At 32.3% G+C, this 14,327-nt stretch overlaps 1 protein-coding gene across 4 annotated transcripts in view; it reads left to right on the top strand.

Annotated features, from left to right (window-relative positions):
- Window positions 1–977: 977 nt before the first annotated feature.
- LOC149945647 (P-selectin-like) overlaps window positions 978–14,327 on the top strand; it is a 30,683-nt gene continuing 17,333 nt past the window's right edge. Inside the window, exons 1-9 of one of the 4 annotated variants that reach the window (XM_090174325.1) lie at window positions 978–1,086; window positions 2,668–2,766; window positions 3,677–3,802; window positions 4,890–5,060; window positions 8,142–8,282; window positions 9,105–9,284; window positions 9,420–9,536; window positions 10,541–10,708; window positions 12,084–12,275. In XM_090174325.1, the coding sequence (XP_090030451.1) occupies window positions 3,682–3,802; window positions 4,890–5,060; window positions 8,142–8,282; window positions 9,105–9,284; window positions 9,420–9,536; window positions 10,541–10,708; window positions 12,084–12,275 (1,090 nt within the window). In that variant the 5' untranslated portion in view covers window positions 978–1,086; window positions 2,668–2,766; window positions 3,677–3,681. Of the gene's footprint in view, window positions 1,087–2,074; window positions 2,767–3,676; window positions 3,803–4,889; window positions 5,061–8,141; window positions 8,283–9,104; window positions 9,285–9,419; window positions 9,537–10,540; window positions 10,709–12,083; window positions 12,276–14,327 lie in introns of those variants that run through there. The other 3 variants (XM_090174322.1, XM_090174324.1, XM_090174323.1) reach the window with 3 other exon arrangements.

Raw genomic sequence — 14,327 nt, 5'->3', positions numbered from 1 at the left:
CCGTTTCCGAAGTGGGAATGGTATTTATTTTTGTTAACTAACCCTCGTTGTCCCCTTCTTTCAAATTGAAGTCATTGAACTCTTTATTTTTATGGTATCTCTCTTGATGTACAAAAGATAAAATTATTAATTTTTCTTAAAAAAAAGCTTTTTTAATAAAATTAAATGTTTTCCCTTATATTAAGGGAATTTCATCAAAATTTTCACCCTTGAATAGGGCAGACTCTTCAGAACAAGTTGCCAAGCTTGATCATGTTCCCATAGTAAACGATATGAGATTGAATTGAAATGATTTCAATTGAAGAATTAACGAAAGTGGTATTATAACGGGTCATTCGACTTTCGACAAGCTTGACACGAGTGCTTTACACCTAAATAACATTAAAATGCTCATTTGAACAGTGATAAAACCTTCCGCTTAATCTCTTTTCTCTCAGATGTGATTTACCGCTGGTTTCACGTCCACTTTTTCTTAAAATTCGACCTTGATTTAAAAAGACTTTCGGAATAATTTAAGTTTAACGATTAAACTCAATATTTTATAAAGCAATTGTTTTAAACCACAAAAAACCCCAAAAACAAAAGTTTTAAATTTTGATTAGGAATAATTATTTTAAACAATAAATGGAAATAGTATACATTTCTTGTTAAATTGACAGATTAATAAAAGTGAACAATTAAACAGAAAAAATAAAAGTGTCTGTTTTCTGGACAATTAACAATTTAAGGCGTTATTTGATGATAAAACATCGCATCCCAGCTGGTGCACTGGTGCGACGTGGCTACAATTGACATGAAAGACTGTGAGGGGAAAGAATACCATTGTTTTATATTTTTCTTCCAATACGCAAATAATATTTTTAGTTTTGTAAAGCATTCATCCACAATGCGAACAAAGCGTAATTAATCTAATTCTTTTAACGAACGTCATCCGCCTTGTGTTAATGGATTATACATTATCTGCGCGCCACGTCAAGAGTTCTCAGAGCGTTTCGTTGTTAGTGAGTCGTGGCACTTTCAAACGATTAGTTGAACTTGAAGAAACGATCGAAACGTCTCTCAATAAGAGTCTTAATGTTAGTTTTGGTAAGTAAAAATTTTTAATTTTATGATTTTTTAAATTTTAATTTTTTGACTGTTATCCGAGGGAGGTATGAGCTTAGTTTGTGGCATTTTCCTTAATTGGTAAATTCAAAACCAAAGAAGTTTTGTTGAATCGTCTTTAAATGAGATTGGTGAAATGTCCGGTCTTCCCTACTTCCAAAGGGTTTTTCATAAACGCCTCTCGGTTTTAATTCTGTTTTCATAGAAATGGATGTAGTCTTCCACTGCCAATTTTTATTTCTAACGAAGTTTACGCCAACCGTAGTTTTAAAAACGTAATAAGTTGTCAATACACATTTTCATTAAACAGTAAATTAACCATATATAAGTTAACTACCAATTTTCTTAATCAGGTAAGCCGGCTGCCCACCTGATTAAGCGAGCGAGGTGACGCAAAATTAGAAAAATTCCTAGTTCACCCACGCTTTGATTGCTCGTGCGCGAGCCTGGTTTTTGAAACTACGCATGCATGTGCGCTCAAACTTCGCTTGCGAGCTTTATGTGTGCAGCCCTACCTAAATGAGTCATTTCCCTAACCAAAATTTATGAATTATTATTATATTTGAAAAAAGAGGGTGACTATTAAACAAAATTTTTAAAATAGGTCTTTCTATAAAATACTGGAGGTCATGTGACAATGTTTTGTCTACGTCACTTAGCTGTAGCTCTTGAAGGTAGAGAGCACGCGCTGCAGTCGCGAGACCCTACGGAATCTGAAACCCGCGTGCCAAGTTCGCGTGCAAGTAAAGCCCAAAAATAACTGGCGCTCGCGAAGCAGATAAAAACATTTTATACTTCTATTTTTTATTTTTTATTTTCTAGAAACACATATTGGGTAATGTTCGGTCGTTCTAGATTAGGGTTCTTACAATACGGCTCTATCAGAATCTCTAGTTCATACTCTCTCGTAAAGAAAGACCCGTCTAATTCGGTCCATAACAAAATGGATAATGTGATGTATAAATTGTTTAGCATTACAGACTGGCTAAAATAACTCTTTTATGATCGTCCAAGATTTTACTTATTCCCTAAATTACATAAAAACCCTATGATAGTAAGGTAATTTATTAGCAATTTAAATACAACGACAATTTAACTATTAGAAAAGAATATCCCCTTTGAAATGATCGCGAAGGAAGGGGGATAAGCGACATCCCGTATTAAAGCCTTTGCTTTAAACATAAAATTTATTGCTGACTTTAATAGGTTTTTTTACATAACCTTTAACTTAATTTCACTGGATCTTCAGAAGGCATTCGAAAATTTACCACATTCCTTTTTGTTTTTAAAAATACGTCCACAACCTTAAACGTTTTTGAAGTGCCTCGTAATATTACCTTTCATTTCCATAAATTTAAAAGAAACGGGATAGCATAAAAACTCGGGAAATTTTCAAGTGTGTAGAGAGCTCAATGCAGTTAATGTATTTCCCTCTAAATCCACAAGCTGGGATCGAATCCGGTTCCACTTGCAGCGAGGGCAAAGTGCTAACAATGACTCGCCACCTTAAATTTTATGAAATTTTGAATATTTAAAAGGTTTTGAAATTTTTTAATTCATAAGCAAACAAACGTTTCACTGGACTCGCTTTGACACGAAGTGAAAATAACACAATAAATTAAAGCAAGCAGCCTGGTACGACTGACTGATGCTAACGTAAAGGTACGTGTGCAGGCCTCAGGCTAATACTTTTTAACGACGCTACGGTTTGTTTATTGGTTTTTGATTCACTAAAGACGGCTCTTTTATCTGAATAATAAAATTATTTTTAAACGTGTGGTATTTACCAATTCAATTGCATGTGCAATTAAGACTTTATAATAAAATTTTATAATATTTTGGCTTAACAATTTGCATTGAGACAAAAACGACATTTATTAATATTATAATCATTAAATATGAGTCCTAACCTTTCTTTTGCTGTGTTTCTGGGAATGAAACTTCTTAAAAGAACCTGAAAAGCATTATTTTCAAGTTTGGTCATTTTACAACAGTTTGCACTTTCCAATGCCACATTTTTTTGGGTTATGGCGTAAATCAGGAGCCTCAAAACAAATCATTGCCTGTTTTGACTGTACCTTCAGTTCGGAGGCTTACACCGGCCTTTACAACAACGTAGGCAACGGCTTAACGTATTTTTAATATTTGAATAGCAGAACTAAAGGGCAAAACAATTTTCCATGTTTATTATAATGTTGACTTATTGAAAACCGCACATCGGCCAATTAACTAAGAGGCGTCACTGTTTTAGCATGACCAAACCCTCGCTGGAACCTTTTGAATTTATACAGTGAAAGGTTATACGTAATTACCTCGGAACCAATTGCTTTCATAATTCTTTGTATCACCAAATGTTTTAGTTCAATCGTATAACAACCGTTTTGTTTTTGATTTATTTTGTTTTTAAACTGGGATCCTTAACGTGATACTTTTTCTTCATACCTTTAATATTGTACTTTCTATATTTTAAATCATCGCGTGGAAGGAAATAAGTATCACCCAGTGTCTTCTTATTTTGCATCAAATGTTAAGTGTAAGAAAATTAAAAATTAATTTACGTTATTTTTTTAAGTTTGAATGAAAATGGATCATTTGGGAATCTGCGCAACACTTCTGTTGTATTTGACATCTTTACCATTTACTTATTCGCAATTGAACCTCAAAACTAATGTCCTCACTCTTAACTTTACGATTAAAAGTATGTTTTTTAGATAAATGTCTTGTTAAGCTGAAGCTCGGAAATTACTTTCAAAATACGTTTAATTGAAAGATTAAATTTCGTTACTGGAAATATTTCTTATATCATACTTCATGCTTTCCAAACCTTCATGGGAGTTGATTAGATTTTATTTCTTAAAAATCTTAATATGATGCATTAGGGTTTTTCTAATTAAGAGTTGCCGGAAGGTTTTTTAAAATGAAACAAAAAAATTTTATTTTTGGAATATTTTCTTATTTATTACAATTAGCACAATTTGGCTCGTGCTGTGAAACTCGATGGTTGTTGCTTTTAGTAAATTTATCATTTCAAAAAACTACTTTAAGGATAAATTGTAAAAGGCTTTTATTTAAATCAATTTAAAAAAAAGAAATCTTCATAACTGTCCGGAAGTGCTAATTATAGTAGGAATCACCGGTATGGCAACACTGAACTGCAATGAATTTCAGTGAAAATTCAGTTAAAAAAACCGCAATTTAACTGCATTTAATTTCTAGGCTGCAATAAAAAGTTTAAATGTAATAAGAGCTTGCTAAGCTACATATGCAGTTTACTGAATGTACCAACATAAAATCTGTCATATTACGTAAATGTGCCTGGAAAAAACATCTCTTCGAAGCAGATTGTCTAAAATAGTATCCTTATTATTAGTTGTAATATGACTAAAGGTTTGATGTACTTACATTATTCTCAGAAGGTTAAAAACATTCTTAAAAATCTTCAATCGCAGACTATTGACTACCTTAAATTTTTTCTGTAATTTAGGTGAAAATTGAATACATTTGCAGTCATTTCACTGCAAGTGGTTTTATACGTCTTAAAATATTTTCGATACATTTCAAAATTTAAATAATGTTAATTCAAATTTAATACTTTCAATTAGCTGGTTTTCGGACAACTTTGCTATCATGCTTTTATAAGAAACATAATAAACATAAGCAAAATTAGAAATGATTTTTACTTATGTAAACATTCATTTCTAATTAGCTATTATTGTCTAATGGTTGTCTTCGTAGCCTACGAAAAAAGATTTGATTTTAAATAAAAAATAATTTATTTATTTAAGAATCATATCATGGTTTTATTGGACGTGGAGCAAAATCAATAAATGCGGATTTTGTTTGTGGAAACCCAATCTGTACGTTAACTTGTAAGAAACCTGGTGAAATATTTATTGGGAAAATTCCTACACGCGCTTCTCACTTCTACGGCGAAAAATTGGACTTCAATTGCGTATGTAAGTTTTTTTGCCTTTGTGATGAAAAACGATTGCAAAGTCAGCTCACTTATTTGAATTGAAGGTTGTATAACTGATATTGTTGGTAACGAACTGTATTACTTTGATTTGCGAGAAAGTTAAATTTCTTTGAATTCCAGAGAACGGATATCACACAAAATGAAGTTGTAAGTGACAACTATAAAGAGTATCTAATCTTCATAAATTTGAACAAGTAAAACGAGTGAACCGTTTTAGAGCCAGATATAATCCTAAAATGGGCCTTGATTAAACTGATTCGAGCTATTACTGAGTCGAGTGCGGGGTAAATGATCAACCGACCCGAACTTTAAGGGGATCAGATTTAAACAAGCTGATTCCGAAAAGAGTGCTAATTGATTTAATCTCATTTCGAGGCTAAATAAAAAGTCCCGTAACTTAAGTAAAAATTTTCGCCAAAATTCGCAAAAATTGCTTGCAGGTGGATTTTTGCATGCATTTTCATTAAGTCATTATTATTAAAGTGTCAAAAGTCCCCATCATTATTTTAAAGCGCAATTTCTTATCGCGGGAAATAAGCACACAAAAATGGGTTTTGGCTAATATCTCCGTTTTTATGGTATTTATTAAAATAATAATATTAATTATCTGCTAGGCTTATACCCAAGGCACCACCTTTGTGACTTTTAATGCCTTTAATTAGGTGGCAGGGTTACAATGCGTAGGATGATTTTGGCAAGTCCTTCTTGCCACGTGAGGTGTCAGCTCCGTACACTTACTTGTACCGTTAGCCTCTAAATGTTTTAATGGCTAGGAGAAACCAAAGAGTCACGGCCAAATATTAACTTTCCATAATAGAAATCCGGGTTAAAAGAAGGTTTGTGAACATTGAAACGATGAAGCTTGGTTTATTAAGACTGTACAGCAGTCCTGCTTGAAGATGATAGAGTAAGCATGGGTCTATCTTAGAAAAAACTTGTGCCGGGATGTTTTTATTTATTTTCGCGATCCAAAATGAATTCAAGAGGCACTGCATCTCCAAGACATGGTTTATTTCTCATCCTCCGCTGTAGCCAATTAGAAACGCCCTGTTGGAAGATTTTTGTATCAAAATACAAATACAAATAAAATATTATAAGGGAACAATTACCTAAAGTTCTAGTTTGATTAAAAAACAAAACCCGTATAACTGTATTCTAAACGCGAATATCAACCTTTTATAGCAAAAGTCAAAATTTTAGCCCGAGATTCCAACAGTAGACCTTTTAGGGCTCATCAGTACTGTGTAGGAACTCTGGCTATACTCGGAAATCAGCCGATATCAGTAAAACTAATAAACATTCAGATTGCCCTATATATGAGCAGTCCATTGCAATTTATAGTGAAATTCTTCACCAATTATTGCATGGCGGTCGCTATTCAGCAGACATCTTTTACGCTCGGGCAACCGTTGAATTCCAACGTTAAGATAATTGTGAAAAAAGTCAAAATTTTAGCCAGAAATATGTTTATTAGATAAATATTCAATCTTATTGGCTAAATATCTGATGTAAATATATGACAGCTTTTTAAAACGAGAACGTAACAATGGTCAGATATTTAATTCGTACAATTAATTTATAAGCATGTAAAATGGTCCGATACAAGTGCTTAATAATTACTTTCTTTAATAAATTTGCTTGTCTGTTTGTGTCGCACTCGCTATAGGCCTCCGCATCCTTTGCCTTAGAGCGTACACACTTTGGGCAATTGGTCTCAAAGTTGAAACAATCAAAACGAAGTATTTATGAAAGAAGCTATACTAGTAGAACAAGGAACGAAAAATAACTATGTATTTTAATTTCATTGAGTTAAATTGGTTTGTTAAAAAGGTTAGCTATCACTTTATTATAAGGTTATGAAAAAAGTTTACACAAACTAAAATAACTTTTGACGAAGACTTCTAAAAAAATGTTTGAAAGTATGATCTGTTTTTATTATTCAACAATTAACAACAATTAACAAGAAAACCTCATATATATATATATATATATATATATATATATATATATATATATATATATATATGACGTCCATTAACCTTAAATATTAGAAACAATTTTCGAACAATTATTGTACAAGTTCGAATTATTGCAGATAAGAAGTTTTTGTTTTAGCAGCCATATCTTTAAAGGCAAGCGTTTTAGACGTCAGGAAATTTAAAAATGATGACCAATAACAGAATTAAAATAAATTGTCGGGAAAACTGTTGGAATCTAAAGGGTAGTCACTTTTGGCTACCATGAATTATGAAATATATTTATTTATGAGGAAGTCTTGTTCATGTCATTTATCCGTTGAATCTATGTAGTATTTCCTTCCATACTTCAGATACAATTAAATATTTCCCTCATTTTCATGGATGACCAGGAGGAAAGCGTGTAAAGAGGGGAAATTATTAGTATATTTTTTGCTAATGATTCCTTACTTAAAATAACTGAAATATCATTTCAAGAAAATATTAAGATCCCTCTCCAGAAACGGATTATTCAAAAATTATTAAATTAAATGTTTAGTTTAAATAATTTTTTTAAAACATTAATCATATTTAATAGGTAATAATATCCAACAAGCATTTTGAGCTAAAATATTTTGAGCTCTCTTTAAATGCACTCATATTCTTAATCATTTATAGCTAAATATAGAGGAAGCTCTGTTCTTCTTTTTTCAAGCGATAGGAATTTTTCGCTCATGCTGCCTTTAAACGCTCCGACCCGTTCAAAAGTGAGCGGAATGCGCTTTTCTTTAAATTGAGCTGCCATTTTCAAAAAAATTGTCTTTACAAAGTCACTATTTTGGTCGGTTGCTGCACCTAAAAAGCACCTAAAGTAATGACTGTTAGAGCCACATTATTTTTCATTGGAGCCTCAGTTTAATTTTAGGTTTGAATACGGTTGCCTAAACGAGTAAATCCAGCAAAACTGAAAAATACCGAATGAAAATTATACATACATGTATTTTTCAGTTCAGGTAAAATTGACCTGTTTTTGGAAAACTGAATATGTTTACAATTTTTCTAATTAGCAATATAAAATTATTTCAATGGAAAATTCCTGTTTGCAGCTTCAGAATGTTCATTGCTATCAAAATTAAATTGCAAAAAAAAACTATTACAGTTTTCTACCTGTAAGGTTAAAGAAAAAAGGGCTTGTGTTCTTAGAGGTGGGGAAAATCCTAAACGCCATTGCTTTTGTGCACCACAAAGTAAGTAAACATTTTTCAAATCGTTTGGCAATTTGCGTAACTGGTCCGCATTGTTTTATCGTTCGTTCTCGTTGGGGTCCGTCTGAAATCACCGCAATTATTTCGTTATGGCTGGTATCAGCTCATTATTACGGAAATATTTAAGCAATTGCCGTAACCGCTGTAATCGTGTTTTAATTGAACTTATTGTTCCACCATCACTAGAATCTATCCGTTATCGTGGTGGTCGTAACTTTATCGTTCTAGCTAGAAATAACCGTAATCACAGTAGTCTCCGTAATCACAGTACTAGTTTTCGTATTCATTTTTCTTTACCGTTATCGTTTACATACTTAATCAGTGTACATAAAAGTAGGTTCCCTTTAAATAAAACGTTTTTACGGAATTGAATATGTACTTGATAGACTACACTAAAAAACATTTAGAGTATTCCAAAACGTTTTAAATATCATAAACCAAATAAAACCTTGTTTTATAGTCAAACAAAAACACTTTCAACAGTGAATCAAAACAAGTGATTTTACAGTAGATGTAGTTAGACTGAAATATTATTTTTTATACACTCACCCTAATCCGTCTAATCACTTGATACGGGCCAAGCGGACCACACGAGAAGCTCATAAACTGCTCGATTTCTGTATTCTTAACCAACCATTTGCTGATATGAATCACAAAGTGTCTGCTAAGCAGACGTAAATCTATCAGTTTAAGAGCTTAACACGTTTGCCGCTTAAAGGTCTAAGTAAAATGAATGTCAAATGATGGTTTCACTTTCGCAAAAGGATACTCTCTATTCACGCAATTTTTTTTTTCTGGCTTAAGAATTGTGTGAGCCTCCTGAGTTGGATAACGGAAAAGTGGAGTGTGAACCACATGATGAATTAGAATACATTAAGGAGTGCAATTTTACTTGCGATCCCCATTTCGTATTAAAAGGAGTGCAAACTTTGTATTGTACCGAAAGAGGTGATTGGAATGAAGATATGCCCAAATGCGTGCATGGTAAGTAGAAACAATTGAGCATGAAACGTTCATTACCATAAGGGATCCTATTATTTTACTTTGGCTCGCTTGTCTATTGAGGTTACTTCTAAAAACAAAACAAAAAATCTGACAAAACATTATTTTTTGAAACAGTAGATTGCCCTAGAGAGGAAATGGAACATTGCTCCATTAAAATGAAATGTAAGAATTTGGAAGAGACAATCTGCGAAGTATCTGGCTGTAAATTCATGTGTAGATGTCGCGAACCTTGTAAGTAATGTGAATCGATTTATCTAAATTATTTAGTTTATTCATCTGATAAACCCTTCAAGTTCTTGTTTTATACGAACGTTCTGATATTGAGACCCTAACCGTACATCCAGGAAGTGAAAAAAATTAAATTGTAACGTTCTGATATGCAATAGTAATGGTCTGTTATTAAAACCAACATTTGTATTGTACTGAGTTAACGGCCGAATACTTATGTTTCGGTATTAGGCTATAACTGTTGGGAACAGTTTATTTGGTTTCCAAACTCAGTGTTAGTCAAGACTATTCCCCGCCACTATAATAATTTATTTTGAGGAATCAATTAGGACTCGGACTTAATAGGTGGAATGAGTTTATCGATTTTAAGTAATATTTTATTTCAACTTGAAATTGTACAATATTAACAATTTAATATTATTCTTAGAACTGAAACAATTATTTTATGATATTTTACCTAGGGACTAGTGTTCTAACAGTTAAATTTAAATCAGCATTCTCTGATATTAGATGTGAAAATCTTTATGTCTGTTCATGTTATCTCAAGAGGCCCGGAAGCAAATGTTAACACAATAAAGTAAAGAATTCAGATCATAAAATATTATGTTCGTGTAATAGTAAAATAAGAAAAGCAGCCGAAAAGAATAACCGCCCGTCTGACAGCCCACTTCACGGATGCTTAATTTGCACTTCCGGCTAATGACTTCAGAAGATGCGCACAATGGGGACACGACAGACAGCGACCGTAACAGCGTGCGATGAGCTTTATTAGAGAAAGAGAAACACATTCTTGGCCTCAGCTCCCAATGATTGGGGGGTGACGAAAATCGTGGCCGTTATTAACGGGGAAAGTGAAGAAGAAATTTAACGATAGGCGGTCGCTTTACGATGAAAACGAGGTTAAAAGTGTACTTCAACGGTTTTCGGTAAATTCAGCTAGAAATCAGAGGCCCTACCTCATAAATCTAAATTCTAATTTTTGGCATTGTGGTTTCGTTTCGTTGTAGTCAAAAATACCAGAATCAAATGCGGATTACCATCAATAGAAAATGGAAATATTGAATGTGTTGGCCGGGGTTGCGTCGCCACTTGCAAAGATAATTACTATTTGGAAGGACAACGAATAATTAAATGTAAAAAAAAAATATGGCAGGATAGCTTCGGAAAATGTAAAGGTAAGTCTAAATATATAAGTGAGTGGTGCATACACGTGATCAGGAGACAACGAGATAACTCTTTAAAAACACGTCACTTATTTAATTATTATATTACGAGAAACTTTTGATTTCTTATCCTTTAAGTTGACTTTGACGTTAATCGAACTTTTCAGGTGTAATTTTGTCCAATTTTGCTGATATTGTTCAGGCTTTTTATTGCTTAAATCAAAATTACAAATAAAATGGTAACATGTTCTTCATTCTTAGTAAATTAAGTATCTAAACCCATTCCGTTTCCTTGATTTCGTGGACTTAAAATGTTTCTGCAACGCTTACTGCAATAGTATTATGGTGATTTATCTTCGAAAATTTTAAGTAGGGGTTCGAACCTCATAGAATTAGATCTATTTTGTTGGTTCAAATAGTTTCAATAATTATTATTGTAAATTTCATTTTCGTTGGTCAAATGTAATTTTTGCATAGCCATTTTCAAGGACTTTTGCTACGACAATAATATATTTATTCAGTTGAAACATTTCTCAAAGTGTGTTTTATTTTTTAAGAAATAACACAATTTTAGCTATAGTTTATTTTTCCTGATAAGGGGACGTTAATTCGCTAAATTTTAACGAACTCTTCCTAAACTGGTTTTAATTTTAACATTATTTTAACGTTCTCCTCAAGTATTTTATAATTCCTTTAAATGCGTTTTAGAAGGATCATTTTCAATTTATGACATTCCTTCCTAGCGATTTTTTTGGCTTAATAGAAACATTAACAAAATTAATCATTTGGTTTAAAATCATTTAAAAATATCCCATTTATTTTTACCCTTTTAAATCTGTGTTATCCAATAAATTGAAAACTTGGTATTAAAATATATCTTCAATTCTCCGAGGGATTTAATACTACGGGATACCTAGATATGATTCGATGGGCTCCAATTGTGAGTTATGAAATATGGTAGTCAAATTTGCAGAACGTCTTTCTGAAGTATTGGTGATTTTAAATTAAGATTGAATTTTACGACGTACCTTTATTAAAGATGTTTATGCAGTTTAGAAGATAAATTTCATCTAAACCATCGAGGCAATTATTATATAATTTTATAAAAATGAAAGAATTTATGCTGGCTTGGCTGCCGTGGCGCGGAAGCAGGTAACTTTGGTGGCGTACCATTATTTCCGCGTGAACATTTTCAGTGCGACGATTAACGCATTATTAGATTCGTAAAAGGCAAGGCTTTTAAAGTTTTCTTTGATTTAAATGTTTTAGCCTACTACCGTTTTGTAGTTACATTAACATGTTGTTGAAATATATTTAAATTTAACGAGTGTCCTACAGAATCTGTTCGATGATACGGGGCTGAATTGTTTTGAATTTTTAATTAAAGCTAAAACCTATAATTGCACACCACCGCCAAATCAAAAAGGAAGATATATGAGGTGTGTCCGACGTACCATGAACAAGAAATGGCTTTGCCACTTTAGATGCGAGTACCCATATTTCGAAGTTGATGGACGACGTAACACAACTTGCCTTGAAAATGGAGAGTGGTCAGATAATCTCGGATTGGATTGTAGACGTAAGTAGAGAGTCTTTCAATTTTAACTTCCTATACTGCCTATGATTGTTACAATTCTTTAAAATTAAGACGGACCAAAATTTATCTAATACAAGTTGGCAAGCATGCCAAAATATACCTCTCCTTGGTAGAGTTTGCCCTTGGGCGTATTAACTACTGGACACGGTGGTCAACGATATTTCGCCATATACAAAGAATCCTATAAAAAAACGTAATCCCTGTGCTATCCCAACCAGTAGAATATATTTAATAATAATAATAAATAGAACAAAAAACCAAATTTAGACCCTACACGTTATTAAATTAACAAAGCAACAAAATAATAAATATAAAATACAAAATTTAAATTTATTAGATTGTCACGAAACGTAAAATTTACGTGCGATACACTATTTTAAAGTCAAAAACCCACCCATTGTATTATAGGTCTTAAACAATCCAATTTATATGAAAAAAAGTTAAAGCGAAAGACAACACTTTAAGTGAAAGCACTAATAACAAGTTGGCAAGTCCCAAGTGGTATTAATTTCTCGAGATAACCCTTAAATATATATCTCCGCAATTCAGAGTTATTTGTTAAAAATGTTATCCCACTTCTATCCCGCCCGGTATAAAATTTTAATTTTAATTAAAATAATTGAGACGAAACGACCAATTTTAATTTATTCAGAATATCATGAGTTAAGTAGTTACAACAGCGAGTTAGACGTACTATAACAATGCACAATTGAATGACACCCTTTTTACAGTACAAGTTTATCAGTTGAATATAATACGAAGCAAATTTTAATGAGATAAATATCTACAGAGGGTATTATAACGACCGTTCGCTTTTTGGTTTATAATTTTAACGGAATTGGGTCGATTTTAATTAAACGATAGTCTATCGAAATTTTGTAAAAAGGATATTCCCTAAGGCCGCGCGATAAATTTACGATAATAAATTCCCGTCGCCGTTATATCGAAAATGTATTTGATTCGAGATTGCCAGAATTGTAATGTTGTGGGCGAGTGACTAAAAAAATAAAATGGCAACCAGAATTATGCAAAATTTTAAATGTTTATTTTTATTCAGAACAGTCTATGGAACATTTTAGATTTAACTTTCATCAATAACCCAACAATATATATCCCTTCTACGTAATTGTACAGAACTGGTACTCAAGTGTCAAAAACTAGATTTGTCTTAGTTCATTGTGATTGAAAAATAAACCAAAACACACTTACACTTAAGTAAATATCAAAAATTATACTGAGTAATTTTAACTAAATTCAAACTACCTAACTATAAACTCTGTCTTAATTAACAGCTGAGAGCTGTTCGCTACTTATTACTTCAAATCTACTTAATTAGCCTCACAGGATGAGTTGATAATTTCAATGGTATAATTATGTTATTCCAATTCAAAAAATAATAACAATCAATTTTATCTTACAGTTTTTCTTGACAGCTGACTTGAGTTAGTTCATAATTACTTTAACACTTTCAGTCTTAAACACGCACTGTTCATACACTTAAATCCAATCACTCACGTTCCAAACGCGAAACACAATTTAACTCTTTTCTTGACCGAAGACTGAACATACTAATTAAAACCGCAAAGTTACCTCATAACTTTTGACCGACACCAGGACCCTGTCCTGTAGTAGTTCGTCTGACAGCCAAGAACTAAGAAAGACTAAATCTTCTATATTTACGGCAACGGCATTATATACTTTTATTTTGTGTTCTTTTTTGATCCGATTGATAGTTCTCTACACGGTGGCGCTATATTATTACTTTGATATAGTTTCCGCGGGAGTTTTGAATAATTATCCTTTTTCTAAGCGTTATTAAAAGGTAACAATGAACTACTTTTTGTGTTTTACAGAAATTTTTTTAAGAATTTAGCAAAAATTTAAAACAAAACAAAAAACCGTACCAAAGAATAAACAAACAAAGTTCAATAAACAATATATACAGATATTGTATTAATCCGTTTAGTAAAAAAACCCGCCTTATCATAATGCTTCCATTACTTTAATATATCCGTAAGGAAGTCAATGGCTCGG

This window comes from Leiobunum rupestre, chromosome 5, assembly GCF_980474605.1.
Source record: "Leiobunum rupestre chromosome 5, qqLeiRupe1.1.hap1, whole genome shotgun sequence".
In the NCBI taxonomy this organism is placed as follows: Eukaryota; Metazoa; Arthropoda; class Arachnida; order Opiliones; family Sclerosomatidae; genus Leiobunum; species Leiobunum rupestre.
Note: the sequence above shows the minus strand (reverse complement) of the source record. Positions and strands in the feature narration are given on the sequence as shown.